This window comes from Lemur catta, chromosome 8, assembly GCF_020740605.2.
Source record: "Lemur catta isolate mLemCat1 chromosome 8, mLemCat1.pri, whole genome shotgun sequence".
NCBI classification, from domain to species: Eukaryota; Metazoa; Chordata; class Mammalia; order Primates; family Lemuridae; genus Lemur; species Lemur catta.
Genome location: NC_059135.1, coordinates 62,426,740 through 62,441,671, shown reverse-complemented (window position 1 = coordinate 62,441,671; position 14,932 = coordinate 62,426,740). Strand labels below are relative to the sequence as shown.

The window sequence follows — 14,932 nt, the reverse complement described above, 5'->3', positions numbered from 1 at the left end:
GCTCCAGGGCCCACCCGGCTGCCTTCTGGCACTGAAGGCAGCGGCTGCTCTGCCACCCTTCTCTTCAGATAAGCATGGCTTGGAAAAGCTATCTTTAGAGGTGATGAGTTTTTGTTTGGATAGAATTATGACTAGTATAAAGCCCACACATGCTAACAAGCCACAGAGTGCAAAATAATTATTGAAAGCAATTTGAGAGAAAAGTGGAAAATCATCTGAAGAAAAAACAAAATTGTTCACAAAGCTTTGGTCCAATTTTTACTGTTAGATTGAATCTTGAGCTTTCCTTCTCTGCTGCCAGGTAACCAATGCACTGACAACACTGTTCTCTTGGATTCAGGGGATTTTACTCTTTCTTAAACCTTTCTACCTGGCTTCTTGATATTTTATTCTGGATTGGCCAGACAAAATACTGTCTACTGGGCTTCACCTTTCAGTGGGCAACCAAGGAAAGAATTGCACTTTACTTGTATCTTGGTTTTACTTATGTAGCCTTTGGTATCACTGAATGTCTTCTCTTTATGTCCCTCCATGTACTCATTACTCCTATAGAAAAAGTAACTTTTTCTACCTGAAATTATACCTACGCTTTGCCCATGGCCTTGGGGATGTGCATATAAGTTTATAAGATGTATGCATTATATTCCATATTTTATGACTAACTTAGTTGCCAGGCATGCCTCATTCTAGGCTGCATATAAGCTCTGCAGTGCTTGAATGTGTAATGTCAAACCAATGGTATGTCTGCTCACCTTGATTTAGCTCTAAAAACAGTACTGCCAAATGACAAGGGGAATAGGCATGATACACAAGTAATAAAATACATTTAATGGATCCTAAGTTGTTTTTTTCCCTTGAGGAACAGCAGAGAAAGAGAATTAAATTAGTTCCTGGAAGGAAAAGGGGTAACACACATGCCATTGGCCCCACAGAGTATAAATATCACATAGGGTTTCTTGGGGGAAGCTTATAAGCAGAGAAGCAGCAGAGCTCACATAATTCCTGGCTCTCCATTGATTCCACAGCATAGCAATGGAGATTCTGTATCTGCCACAGCCAGAGTCCCAGCAGAGAGGGCTCTGCCTTGGCCAGCAGGTTGGGAGTGTATTCCAAGAGTGAAATGAGACCTGCCCTCACATTGCATTATATATTCATAGGTTAGCTGAAGAGGCACTAGAAAACATTTTGGTTCTTTAAGTAATGAGAAATATGGCATGGGATATTCAGACTATGGAGTGTGAGGTGGAAGGCCAAGATCTGATTACCTTAGAAACAGCCTTGCACACCAGGAATAATGACATCGAGCTACGGGATGTCTGGAAGCTGGTTAGGCCAGCTTAGCTCTGCTAAGCTACTGAAAGAGGGAGGGAGATGAGCCTTCAGGGCCATCCCTATTTTCTCTCATCAGTTCCCATTTGTGCAGGGGGTCACTTAGTTTTTCATGACTATACATCTTAAAGTTCCATTTCTGGAGTTAGAGCCATTTTTAAATGACCCTAAATAATTCTTTGAACTTAAACCATGCTAATTGATCCATTTGAAAATAAATATATCAAATAAGATCTATAATCTATAGATAACTGTCTCTTTTGGTGCATGGAAAAAGTTTGGTGGTAACATTATTTGAAAACTAAGCCAGGACATTTCAGTATGGCAGCCATAAGATTATCTTTATCCCAAAACATAAAATGAATCTAGAGTAGAGAGGACACAGGAATTTATATTTCTAACAAGAAAAATGTCATATATGAATAAATGTGTAAATGAATATATGAAACATTTCTACCCTTTGGAGAAGGGCAGATATTGTCATTGTAAGAAGAAATTTGAGGCATCAAAGTCTAAAACGCATCTAAATGGAGTCAAACTACTTAGTTTTCTCCTCCGTCAAGGCACACGTGTGTTTTGATCCATACAGGAAGATACTTTCCACTGTTTCCTTCCAAGTCTCTAGAGCAGTGGTTCTCTAAGTGTGGTCCCCAGACCAGCATAATCAACATCACTTGAAAACTTGTTAGAAATGTAAATTCTTGTGTCTTCTCTACTCCTCACTGAATCAGAACCTCTGTGGGTGGGACCCAGCAATCTATATTTTTAACAAGCCCTCCAGGTGATTCTGATGTAAACTAAGGTTTGAGAACCACTGCTTGGAGTACATCCCTCAGTCCCTCCTAACAGAGCATGCTGGGAATATAATTTCAACTTTATAACAGTAGAACTGATTATATTACCCATACTTTTGTCCTTGTAAAATTTAGATTAATTTTTTAAAAATCTGCTTGGAAATTAACCAGTTTTTCATTGAGTGACATGAAAGAGATTGTTGTTAGCATTTAAATTACTTTGTGTTATGAGACTCTCATTAATTACTTATGTTCTTAGTAGCTGATACTTTATTGAAAGGACCTGTGCTAACATTAATAAATGCAAACAGAGTGGAAGGTCCTGAGGTTAATGAGATAATGAAACATTAATCTGTGTTTCTTCTTTAATGTAAAATGGAGATTCATCAGGTTCACTTTGTATACTTTACATTTGTCTTTTCAGGAAGAACAAAGTATGCTAGCTATGGAAGATGAGGGCACAGTACAACTCCCGTTGGAAGGGCACTACAGGTAAGATAGAATTTTTTTTTAAAAACCCAAAAATTTAAATAATCAAATGTGTTGATATGTATTCTATTTAAGAATTTCATACTATGTGGACTCCCATAGAGGTTTGTTGAAGTTGTGTTAGAGAAAAAAGAACTAAGACTAATGATTAGATTACCCTAGTCCCAGTAGTAAGTTCTGCCAATTCTAGCTGTGTGACTATACCCAAGTACAGGTATAAGGAAGCAGGATGGGGAGCTGTTTTCTGATGTATTTTCTTCTCATATTTTATAATGTATATGAAAGATCCCTTTTATATTCTTAGAAAGTAGCTCCTGAAGACAGGTCAAAATTTACTTTTGGTATAAATGAGCTAGGTATTCACCAAATTGATCACAGATAAATGCTTCAACTCTAGGAATTTGCCTCTAAAAAAGGCATTTCCAAGGAGATAATCTATTTCTTGAGTTGAAGGATTGAGTCATTTCAGTCGTTTTGGGAAATATTTATGCAATTCTCCAAAATATTTTAATCTTGTTTATGTACAAAGACAGCAAAAGAAAGCAAACTGCTGTAAGTTATGATAAAAATTTTTGCAAGTATTTGGCCAAAAATTATCTCTTTTTCTTTCCCTCTCAGTATAATTTAAATAGTTTTCCTGGACAATTCTATTTTATGTTCCATTTAGTACCCAATTTTATGCTCTCAATGTACTTGAAGACAATGTGAGGCTATGGCAGTAAAAAAACAGAGAAATCTTTTCTCTGAGGAGGGAATTTGTTGAAAAACAAGATATGAGAGAGAGAATCATCTGGATCTTCAGGATCTGACTCTAAAATCACATTCCCTAGAATTTTAGGAAATATATACCACTTAAGGATGAGCACAAGTATAGAAAGCATTTTATCTTTTTTTTAACAACATTTACATTTTAAAATCCTGTTGATTGTTTAGTTGAATCAGCATATTACCAAGAATATTCTGTAGAAACTCCTCTCATGTGGTACCACTCTCAAAAGGGCTTTGTGGTTAAATAAGTTTGGAAAATGTTCTATAACTGCATTCCAGTTTGGAGATTCACAATGCATATTAGCATATGAAACAATCTAAGTAGTGCTGCATTTTTTTTTTTAAAAAAAAAACATGTTTAACTTTGTTTAAGCTATCATTTTTTTCAACTCTTTTGCTCACAAGACTCTTCTTCACATAATATGAAAAATTTTTATTTTTCATGATGCTTTTTCATAAATTAGTTGATCTCATGCTTTGACTTACTAGGAAATTATCTTTCTAGGAAGGCTAAGGAGCTGGAGGGTTTAGAGGGATTAAAGAACACATTTTTCAATTGGGCAAGGAAAGGAGATCCAAGATTTTGTTCCTCTTAAAAGTTGAATTCATTACTCTCTTGTGAAGAGCCACCAATGAGGGTCACGTGGGGTCACCTTGGGATCTCTGGAGACATGATTTTTCCATAGCAGAGTATGTTTCCTATGTAAAGTGAGAGCTTTTTTTTTTTTCATTCACCGAAAGTCTCTTTCACTTGATCTACGATTTATTGCTGCTGCCATTTGGTTGTATTTCTAGCCCTGGGGAAGTTTTGGAACATCCTGAATATTACCTATAACTGGTGCCATTTTAAAATGTAAAAAAGAGCACCTAGCATAGTACGGGCCCTGCTTTCATAATTCCCCCAGCATCTGGAAAGACTTCTGTCAAACACACAGGCTGCATTCATTTATTCAACAAATACTTACTGAGTGAGTACCAAAGGTTTGGCTCTTAGGGGAACAGCAGTGAACAAATGGTCAAGAATCCTGGTCCTTATGAAACTTATATTCAAGTAGAATAGGGGTAGAGGGAGACAGAACATAAGCAAATGAGCAAATAATGTAGTATAGTGTTTCAAATGATCAAAAGCACAATAAAAACCAAAAGCAAATAAAAAGGACAGGAGTGCTATGAGGGGATGGAAGTAGCAATTTGAACTAGTGTAGTCAGTGAGAGACTGTCTAAGAAGGTGACATTTGAACAAAGGAGGGGAATGGTTGCACCATGTGAAGGGACATTATGAGCAGAGGGAAGAACAAGAACAAGGCCCCAAGACAGCAGCAAGGCTATAGTGTTCCAGAAAAGTCAGCAGGCCATTGCATTGTGGCTGGAGAGGACTGAGAAGATGTAATGGCAGGAGGTGAAGTCAGAGGGTGGGAGGGTGGGGAGGACAGAGACTTACAGGCCCTTATAAGGACTCGGCATTTACTGAGTCAGTAGGAGCCACTGAAAGGTCTGAGCACGGGAGGGAAGTGACCTGTGATGCCATGAATGTTAGGGGCAAGAGCCTTAACCAATGGATGTGCAGAACCTAATCCCTGTAAATTGAAATGAATAAGAACATTGCAGACCAAATCAGTATCTATACAGCTCAAACTTTTCTTTAGATTTTTTATTTTTCACAAATTTTTTTAATAATTCAGAGAAATATTCAATACCTCTCCATTTTAATTATCAAAAATACTGCAGAGTAAACAAAATATTGTATAAATATATAGACAATAGAATATTATTCAGCCTTAAAAGGAAGGAAATTCTGACATATGCAACAACATGGATGAATCTTGAGGATATTACACTAAGTAAAATAAGTCAGTCACAAAGACAATACTGTATGATTCCACTTACATGAGGCACTTACAATAGTCAAAATCATAGAGACAGAAAGTAGAATGGTGGTTGCCAGGAGCTGGGGGGAGGAGGAAATGGAGTTATTGTTTAGTGGGTATGGAGTTTCAGTTTTATAAGATAAAAACAGTTCTGGAGGTGGGTGGTGGTGATGGTTGCACAACATTATGAATGTATTTAATAACACTGAACTGGACATTTAAAATGGTTGAGATGGAAAATTTTATGTTATGTGTATTTTACCAAAATAAAAAAAATTGAGAAAACATACTCTACATAGATATAAGATTGTCCTATATTTAGTTTCTATCATTGAATAACTGCAGTTATTTCTCTAATGTTTATTATTTCATTTTGGATAAACTCCTATCTAGAGATGATCCATCTGTGATCAATATTTCTGATGAAATGTCAAAGACTGCCTTGTGGAGGAACCTTCTGATTACTGCCGATAACTCAAAAGATAAGGAGTCAAGCTTTCCTTCTAAAAGGTTTGAATTTTAAAATAATGAGAATTTATTCTGATTCTAATTGTTTTTGACATAAATCCATTAGCAAAAGAATAATGTTGGTGTCCATCAAATTTAGATCTAAAATATTTCAGAAATTCTTTTTGAAAGTGGGTAGAAACGATAATTTTCACAAATGTTGGTATGTTTTTTAACATCTCCCTTTCAAGTGAAAAGCTTACCCCCAAATTATTGTAGTGGGGGGAAAATGGTGCTATAAATGAGTCCCGATGTGCATGGTCTTTTTGATGTGCATGTTGGCCTACTATTTTGCAGTATGATTTTATTTTATTCTTTATCACCCACTTCCCAGGACCCCTTTAGGTATCTGACCACATTTTGCACTCCTTCATTTCCCTTTTCTTAAGCCAGTATGCATTGTATGTAAGCAATGTTGATTTTCTATTTAGTATATTTCTAGTCCCCCATTCCAACCCCCCAAAAATCTTTTATAAGCTTCATACGCCAAAACTTTCAGCTCCTGAAAGTTCTATCCATTCTAACTTTTCTGTATGTCAACATACGAACAACTCCTATAGTTTAAGTGCATGCTGGGGCAAGAGTGTGTCCTTAAATATCACGATGAGATTTCCAACTGAATTTTTTAGAATTTATAAGTAAGAGTTCAAATCACCCAATCTGCTTAGATGCTGATCTGAAGAAAAGGCATTCTTATGTTATGCTAATATCTCTTCTTGTTAGAGAGTGATTGAGGGATTTGGGACAGTGTTTATTATAATTATTAACTTCCTTTTTCATAACCTTAAATTAACTTTTTCTACTTAATTTTTATATTACATTTTTGTCATAAGCTCCCCTTCCTAATCACTCTAGAAGCTGATTCCCCAAAGGTAAGAAAGACCCTCTCCCTCAAACCTATTCCTTGGTTGCATTTCCTTATGTTAAATGGTGTCTTCTAGAAACTGGTTAGTCTTTGTCCTCTGTGTGAGTTTTGGGGAGGCAAAAGGCATGAGGAATCTTGGGCTCAGATGCAGTATCAGATCGAGTTTCATGGCATTTCTATAACTACTCAGCTCTTTAAGTGGGTCTGAAACTTGAGTAAAGTTTGTTCCCTCCATGATTTATACAAATGCATCGTATATAAATCAACAAATGTCACAGAACTGTATTTGGTAAAGAGGCTACATTAGATTTGGAGAATGTATTTCTATATTTCTTGTTGCTGGTTTTTGTCACCCCAAAATAGCATGCTGCTTCAGTGTCATCTCTGTACCGAACAGCATAATCAAGACAAGACAAACAGCAAATGTGCAGAGTCTTCATCCCAGAAGCTGGGGATTCTGTCTCTCAACTACCTCCAAAATTTACTCCCAAGTTGGTTAATATATGTTACTCGATAGGCTTTCTCAAAAACTTTTGGTTGGTATTTTCTGCCTTTTAATAGGACTTAAAAACCTTCATGTATTTCTTTGCTTGGCTCAAGCAAAAGTAACATTTTATTCTAAAACATTCTTTAACTCCCTTTCCCAACAATCCCTGCTATAATCTGATAATTCTCACAGTAATTCTGTTTTGCTAGAACTCTTGGAAGAAAATCAGAGTTATGAGAAGGATAATTTCTCAAGCCCATTGAAATATATACTTGTGGACCCTTTCACATTAAAAATATGGCATTTCTCTAATTTTTTAAAAAAAATGTGAAATCCAGGTTTATGAGATCAAAAAGGAAAATGCTGTCTGTGGGAAATATGTGGAGAATTTGAGACAATCAAACCTGTGGATTGTTTTTCTTCCTATATAATACCGATTCCCAGTCCTAACTCTTCCTCAGTTTTTCTTTGGTTCAAGGAAAAGTTTTTATGACATGATATTTTAGTCACTCCTTAAAGTCAAGTCCAGTGACACTCCACCAAAAAAATCTTTTTTAAAAAAACATATGTATTTAGATGATTTCAGACAGTAACTTGACTCTACTGAATAATGCAATGTACTTTAAAGAAGGGCCAATTTTAAATAGATCATCCTTTATATTTCAATATAACCACTATTTCTTATTCTTTAAACATGTATTTTCACCAAATGTGAGGTAAAATAGCATTTCTTTGTTTCTTGTTGCTGAAATAAAGCTATTTCAACTGTTGTGGAATGAAAGTTTACTTAGCTTTCCTTACCTTTTGATGTGATCAAAAACATAACTTTCTGGCCGGGCACAGTGGCTCACGCCTGTAATCCTAGCACTCTGGGAGGCTGAGGCGGGAGGATCGCTTGAGCTCAGGAGTTCGAGACCAGCCTGAGCAAGAGCGAGACTCCGTTTCTACTAAAAATAGAAAAAATTAGCCGGGCATAGTGGCTTGTGCCTGTAGTCCCAGCTATTCAGGAGGCTGAGGCAGGAGGACCACTTGAGCCCAAGAGTTTGAGGCTGATGTGAGCTAGGCTAAAGCCACGGCACTCTAGCATGGGTGACAGAGTGAGACTCTGTCTCAAAAAAAACAAAACAAAAACAAAAAGAATTCTGTAGCTTCCCATTTGAAAAATATCTCTTGGTTGGTGGTTAATGTCCTTTATCCTCATAATGGCAGAAGCTCTGGACAAGGGCATAGCTTACTGAAATCCTCAAACCACCGATACTATTAATAATAAAGCAATACCCTTCCAAAACTGCTGCTTTCTCTGGGTATCTGTTGAAGGCTTTAAAGTATGATGATCAGGAACTATGAAAATGTATCCATTGACAAAAATAGCCCTAAAGACCAGGTTACCAGGGTCTGTATCTCCTGAGTCCTAAGCTGGTTTCTGTGCAGTCTTTGACACCCCCCCGACCGCCGCAGTTATTTTCTGTCCCATCCCTTGCTGTAATGTGCCTCAGAGAATGCTAGAAAACTTTTCTTGGTGGAATTTGGAATAGAAGTTATATTTTCTCAATTATTTCGTTCATTTTTTGTTGTCAAAATATTTTATCTAGTTTAACTGAGAGTAGACTCTGAGAACTAACTGCAAATTCTACTATATCTGGAGGATGTCTAATTTTGATCCTAGCACCATACATACATGCAACAAGCACCTCTGCAGCCTATTGAATGAGTTGGTGGAAATAGGGCTTATTAAAAACCACATTGCATCAGAATAGGTGAGCAACTGCTATGTTTTATAATACTAACATCCAAGATCAACGTATCTGGAAAAGGTTCCTAGCAATGCTAAGAAAAGCAGCGCTTAGTTTTGCCTCAGTGGCAGAGGCTAGGCTGTGGGACCACCCCCTTCCCCACATACCTCTCACCAGGGCCCTCCCCTTCTCCTCCTGACTACCTTCTATCCCAGATTATCCTTCTTTGCTTTGATTTCTTAAGCCTAGGCTCTCTCATGAGCCCTTGGTAAATATTGTTCATAACAGCCATTTTAGTGCCATTGAAAAATAATGATTTCACAGTACCAGATCACTTTTTACCCTCTCTTGAAATACTACTTCCTTATATTTTAAATGTTTAAACTCCTCAGGGGCAGGGACAATCTTTTCCATCTTGTATTCCAAAGTCCTTGCAGAGTAACTGGCATATAACAAATACGCAATATATGTCTATATGTAATAGATAGGCAACATATATTTGTTATAATGAAAGCATAAAATTGATTGACATCCAGAAAAATGAGTGTAACAAGGCAGCTAGAGAGCAATAGCCAAAGAGTAAGAAGATTCAAATTGAGAATATGTTTCACAGAAGTCTTGAGCTGGTTATAAAATTTCCGCTTCATAATTTGCTGAAATCTAATCTGATACCAAAACCATGGTGTTAATGAAGGAAATAAAAAAAGTCATTTAATAGGTTATTGTTTTGTTATTGTTTTGTAACCAAACAACCAATATAAACAAAGCAGGGCATCAGGGGAAAGCACATCTGTGGATCAAGTTGACATTCTGAATCTTTTATTCACTACTTGGTGATGAACAGTGCCACTGGGAACACACTTGTTTAACAAAAGATTATGGAGCATCTTCTACATTCCAAAGTGTCGTGCATATAGAAACTATGCATGTATAGGGACCAGTACATCTCTGTCCCCACAATCTCCTACAGAAAGGATCGAGTAGTTTATCTTTTAAAGGACAGAGTTCATTGGAATTGGGAATACCAGCCTCAGAATTCTGGAATTTGAGCTACAAGAGGATGTAGAGGCATCTAGTCCAAAACTAATTTTACAGATGAAGAAACCAAGTCTCAGAGAGATTAAATAACTAGCCCAAGGTCATGCAGCTCATTCTTAGCTTCTGGCAGCTGAATCCAGGTCTTTCAACACCAAGCCCAGGGCCGCCCCTTTTCACTGGCTTTGTTTGGCAAAAAAGACTAGGAGCCAGGTAAAGCCCTAAGGAAAAGTGAATTTCGAAAGCAGGAGAGCAGACACTAGTCATATAAAAGGAACTCAAAGTAGAAGAAAGTGAGTCATACAGAGAGAGAGAGGAGTTAAAAATACAGAGTTAAGGCTCTCAACACATCATGTGCACACTGTCATCTCTTCTCATGGAAGGAGAAAAGAAAAGGGAGAAAAGTTGCTTTGCTCTGACCTGTAAGTAGTATGTGCTGAGAAGTGTGGCAGGCACAAACCCGGGCGCCATAGACATGCGCTCACACCAGCTCTCAGCGCTGGCAGCGTGCCACAGATGGCAGAAGCTCCAGCACTTCTTACCTGATGGTGCCGGGTGGTGGTGACAACTGAGAAGGGCTGTTTCTAGCTTGAATTGGAGGAAAAACAATTTAAAAAACACACTCTAAGAATGTGTCTGAGTTATTGACCACTGAGAGAGCTGCACAGAAGGCCCCATAGAAAAATGGAGTTTTATTACTTTATTACTTGGAGAAGGGTTATAAAACCAAGGGTGTCCCCATGATCAACTGCTTCATAAATTTATATTAAGGGCTGAAGTTAACAGTAAAAATTGTAAATTCTTCCAGCTCAGGGCCTCAGAAGCTGGTTGTGAGTTTCCCTTCATGTCACAGTGGGAGGGTCACAGAGAAGCCTAGATGTAGAGGGCTTTGCCAGGCGCTGGAACTAGGCGGGCGGGGTGCGGGGGTGGTGAGCAGTTCTGCTGCCTCTGCCCCTCCCCCAAACACGCTCTCTTGGTGGGACCTTGATCCACGTGAAGGCATTATTTGAATTTTCCATGAAAACTGTCAATAAGAGAGTAGGAAAAATATACAGTGGAAAGATATTGAAAGAAATAGACAAAAACGGTAGAATCATATTACCAGCTTGCCCATCAGTAAAGTTAATTGGAGAATGAGATTAAACAGAAGCCACTTTGGAATGCATTCATTTGAGGAGGAGTGAGGGGAAACATCCTTCCTTTGATGTGCAGAGTAAGCATTTGTCTGTAAAGAGCACAGGTGTCTGGAGAGCAGTGTGCATGTTGACCTGGCCTCTAGGCCAGTGGAGATGTGTCTGTCTTACCTGGCCAAGGTACAGTCCTCACTAAAGGTCAAGATCCAGTCCATGTAAAAAGGATGAGCCACTTGCAGCAGAGCCCAGAAATGCCTACTGTGACATCTTGTTCATGTCATTTATTAATACTAGAGTTGGCGCTGTCTTAAGATGGGGTTATGGTTGACATTTTCAACAATCATCAGTGAGTCATTTGCCCAAATGAGGATCATGGTATTAATCTTGCATGCCTTTGGAACTGTTTAAAAAATGTCTGGTTTTTGTTTTTTAGTGTCTGTTTTGAATTGTCCCCCTCTGCAGTTCTTGGTTTCTATCTCACTGTGTGCAGAGGATTTTAAGTGTTGCTGTCTATCTGTGCTTTGCAGCATGAAAGAGTGATGCCTAAGGGCTCTTGTGGTGCTTTGGGGTTGATGGCTTTTGTGTCTGAGCAAGCAGATCTCACTGTAGCCATGCTGGATTGCAGTAATAAACTTCTCCTTTTTTCCCCTGTAGCACTGAAAGCCGAAAAGAGAAGAAAGCTGACTCAGGGAAAGGTGTTGACAGGGAGACTTGTCTATGACTTGATCTTCAATTTATTTTTTACATATATATGAGAAGAGTGTCATAATTATTAATAAAACTGCTTTGATCATGTATTGTAAATTCTGTCTCTCATCCCAAATCCACCTTCATACTGTAAGTAGTGCAATACTTGTTTCATTTCTGTGTTTAAACAACTGAGCAGTGAGACACCCTTGTGAGCAGAAACAATAGGTAATGCAAGAATCTATGTGTTCCTTGCTGTATGTTAGACATTTGTAAATACTGGATTCTCATTGTCAGTTTTACGAGAGCAATAGCTTCCCTAAAGAAATAAGTCATATTTACTGTTTGTATTTTCCTACTTTAGCTACCTGAAGATGCCTAATAATTTCATTCAGAAGAATTCTGAAGGGTAGTCTTACTTCTTTTTATTTTTTATAGCTTAGCGTTAGTGATTTATTTCAAAAGACCCAAATCAAAAAGTTAGTTTGAAAGCATTTTTAATAACTGTATTTATGCATTTCCTTGATTTAATATGATACATTTAATACTTAACAATTTATATGTAACTGAAACTTAAAGTCATTTGAAAAAATATATAGAAACCTGTTCACAACTTGTTAAAAGAATCAGATATAATGCAAAAGTGTCAAGTAGTATTTGCTTAAAATTCAAGTTGTGACTACATGATTAAATACTAGGCTTGTACAAAATGCTTTAGAAAAACTTTGTAACAGTTTTGTGGGATTTTCAATATAACCCTTTATCAGAAATGTGCTCTTAAGTTTCTCCCTCATTGAAAACAGATGTTTTCCAAATAAACCTATTATATACATGCACATGGAATATCACATGTGAATCATTGTACATGAAACTCCACTCCTGTACAGTTATCTGCTGCTGGTAGTCATGCACTGCTTAACGCTGGTCCTGAATCATGTTCTAATGTTAGACCAATAGGTCTCCAATTGTAATTTTTTTTTTCTGCAAAGTTTTTTCCACTTTTTACTTAATGCATGTTGTGGAAAACAATCTTTTAAATGAAAATTTTAGATTGTGTTTGAGAAGATTCTGTATATATTTCAGTCCAAATGGAATAATCCATCTTTATCAAGCTTATACAAGAGGAAGGAAAGTTAAGAAGTTTTTGAGTGTTACTAAAATTCAATTTCATTCCATTTTAGATGAATATGAAGTTAATAAAGACTAAATCTGATTGTGCTCTTGGTTCCTAAGTATGATCAATGATCATCAACTTTGTAATACTTCAATGCTCAAGTTTACAATAATTCAGAGCCCTGTGGCTTTTTCAGACTATCAATTATGTACTCTGTAAGTGCACATGAAAAGTGCAAAAAAAATTCCTCTTGTGATTAAGCTAATGAGAGAAAAAAATCAACAAAGCCTCCATTAGGTTCAACATTTTGATACATTTTACAAATTACCCTTACAATCCTTTAAAGAGTCTTTTTTTTTCTTATGGAACATGAGCTTAAAAATTATGGGAAGAAGAATTTGCAGTTAATAAAGTTTGTATTTATAAATGCTGAAGAAAAATACATAAACTTCCTGTTCCAGTTGTGTTGCCTTTGTGTATTTTATAATAGAGATACTATATTGTAAACATTTCCATTGTTTTATGATTTAGCCAGTCAGTCCCAGAAGCAGCCTCTTAGTGTTTTAATATATTAATGACAGTTCTGTTAAAATGATCATAGTGAGTTAAAACCTTCACATGATCTCCTATTTGAATAAGCAATCATATCCAATGAAATTCTGTATTTCTGAGTATTTTTATAGTCATTTTGTTCTTGTGTGAATTTTAATGCTATCCCTATGTTAACCTAATATTTTGAAATCATAAAAAATATAATAAAAATGTAGTGTTATATATTTACTCCTAATTTCAGATTCCTGGTCAAAATTACTGAATATCTTGAATGTAATTTAGTGCAAAGTTTAAGTAATGTGTAAATGTGACTAGGATATTGTGTTTTTCACAACTAAGAAATGTTATGTGGAAATAAATATTTATCCTAACTAATTTCCTTGTAAATTGTAAACTGTGATACAAAGTGTCTTGTCTTTTTTCTTCATATTAATTAGTAAATCAGTGTAGAATATTTTGATCATTTGAATATAATATTTAAATTTAGACACCCCCAAAGTTAAGAAAACTTGGTGAGGTAAACATTCAAGAGTATGTTTCACGTGTAAACAAGTTTAATTTTATGAACAGAAAATCATGAGAACTATATAAGGATGTATTTTCTCATTTTCCCAGAAATGGGTGCAAAGGACATTGGTCCCATGACTAGTAAAAAGTTTCAAGGACATATGGATCCCTCATTATTAGAACTCTTTAGACTTCTGTTTTTAACTTCCATGGGGAAAGCATTTTCTAAAAGTTGTCTCCTCCCTATTTGTTTCAAAAGTCAGATGGGACCATAATTCTTTTGTAGCCATCTGGCAGTGTGTTTTGGAGATAATTACATTCAGAACTCTATCTTAACCTACTGGTTGATATTTTTCTCTTGACTAGTGAGTTTACTTTGTAATTGCTACTATTTAACAGCCTACGATATTGGGAAGTTTTTTTCCTAAATATAATATGAATGTCACTTTGGTGAAGTTTTAATCTATATAGTTTGTTAGAAACTTTCCACTGATGATTCACAAGTAACTTGTATTTCAACACGATGCATAGATCTTTTAGGATTTTTCTTGACTCTTAAAAGTGTTACTTATTCTGTTTCCTATTTGCACTGACCTACCTCTGTTTTTGTTTTGACTTTAGTCTGTTTGCTCATGGACACTTGCCTATTTTAGTATCATTGCAAGATTGCTCTCCAGTTTTTCAATGTATCTATTTCATATATGCACATGATGAAATTAAATTATCACCATTTGAAACTTTTATGAGAATAATTTGGATAATATGATGATTCTTTAAATATCTACATTAAGAGGTTAGTTGTAGTCAGCCCACTGAAGAAGCCCAAAAATCAAGAATTACTGGTAATGCTTTATTTTAGAGATCTATGTGGGTATTCTCATAGAAAGCTGCTGCTAACTGATACAACTGCCATGGCCAATTCACTTGGTGTATTGGCCACTGCCGTTTGTGCTGGAACTTTGAAAATCAGACCATGATCCTTCCTTCTAAGGGAGGGTGGAATACATACCTATAATACAATATAATACTGAGTTGGTGGTTTGATTAAAGTGGTGAGTAACTCA

The 14,932-nt window shown here is 36.4% G+C and overlaps 1 protein-coding gene across 5 annotated transcripts in view; it reads left to right on the top strand.

The window, feature by feature from the left end:
• Window positions 1–13,761, top strand: part of SLC4A10 (solute carrier family 4 member 10) — a 304,278-nt gene extending 290,517 nt beyond the window's left edge. For 4 of the 5 annotated variants that reach the window (XM_045558894.1, XM_045558891.1, XM_045558893.1 and 1 more), the window contains 3 exons: window positions 2,548–2,615; window positions 5,642–5,758; window positions 11,663–13,761. In XM_045558894.1, coding sequence (XP_045414850.1) covers window positions 2,548–2,615; window positions 5,642–5,758; window positions 11,663–11,729 — 252 coding nt within the window. In that variant the 3' untranslated portion in view covers window positions 11,730–13,761. Of the gene's footprint in view, window positions 1–2,547; window positions 2,616–5,641; window positions 5,759–6,588; window positions 6,602–11,662 lie in introns of those variants that run through there. The other variant, XM_045558892.1, reaches the window with a different exon arrangement.
• The last annotated feature ends 1,171 nt before the right edge of the window (window positions 13,762–14,932 follow it).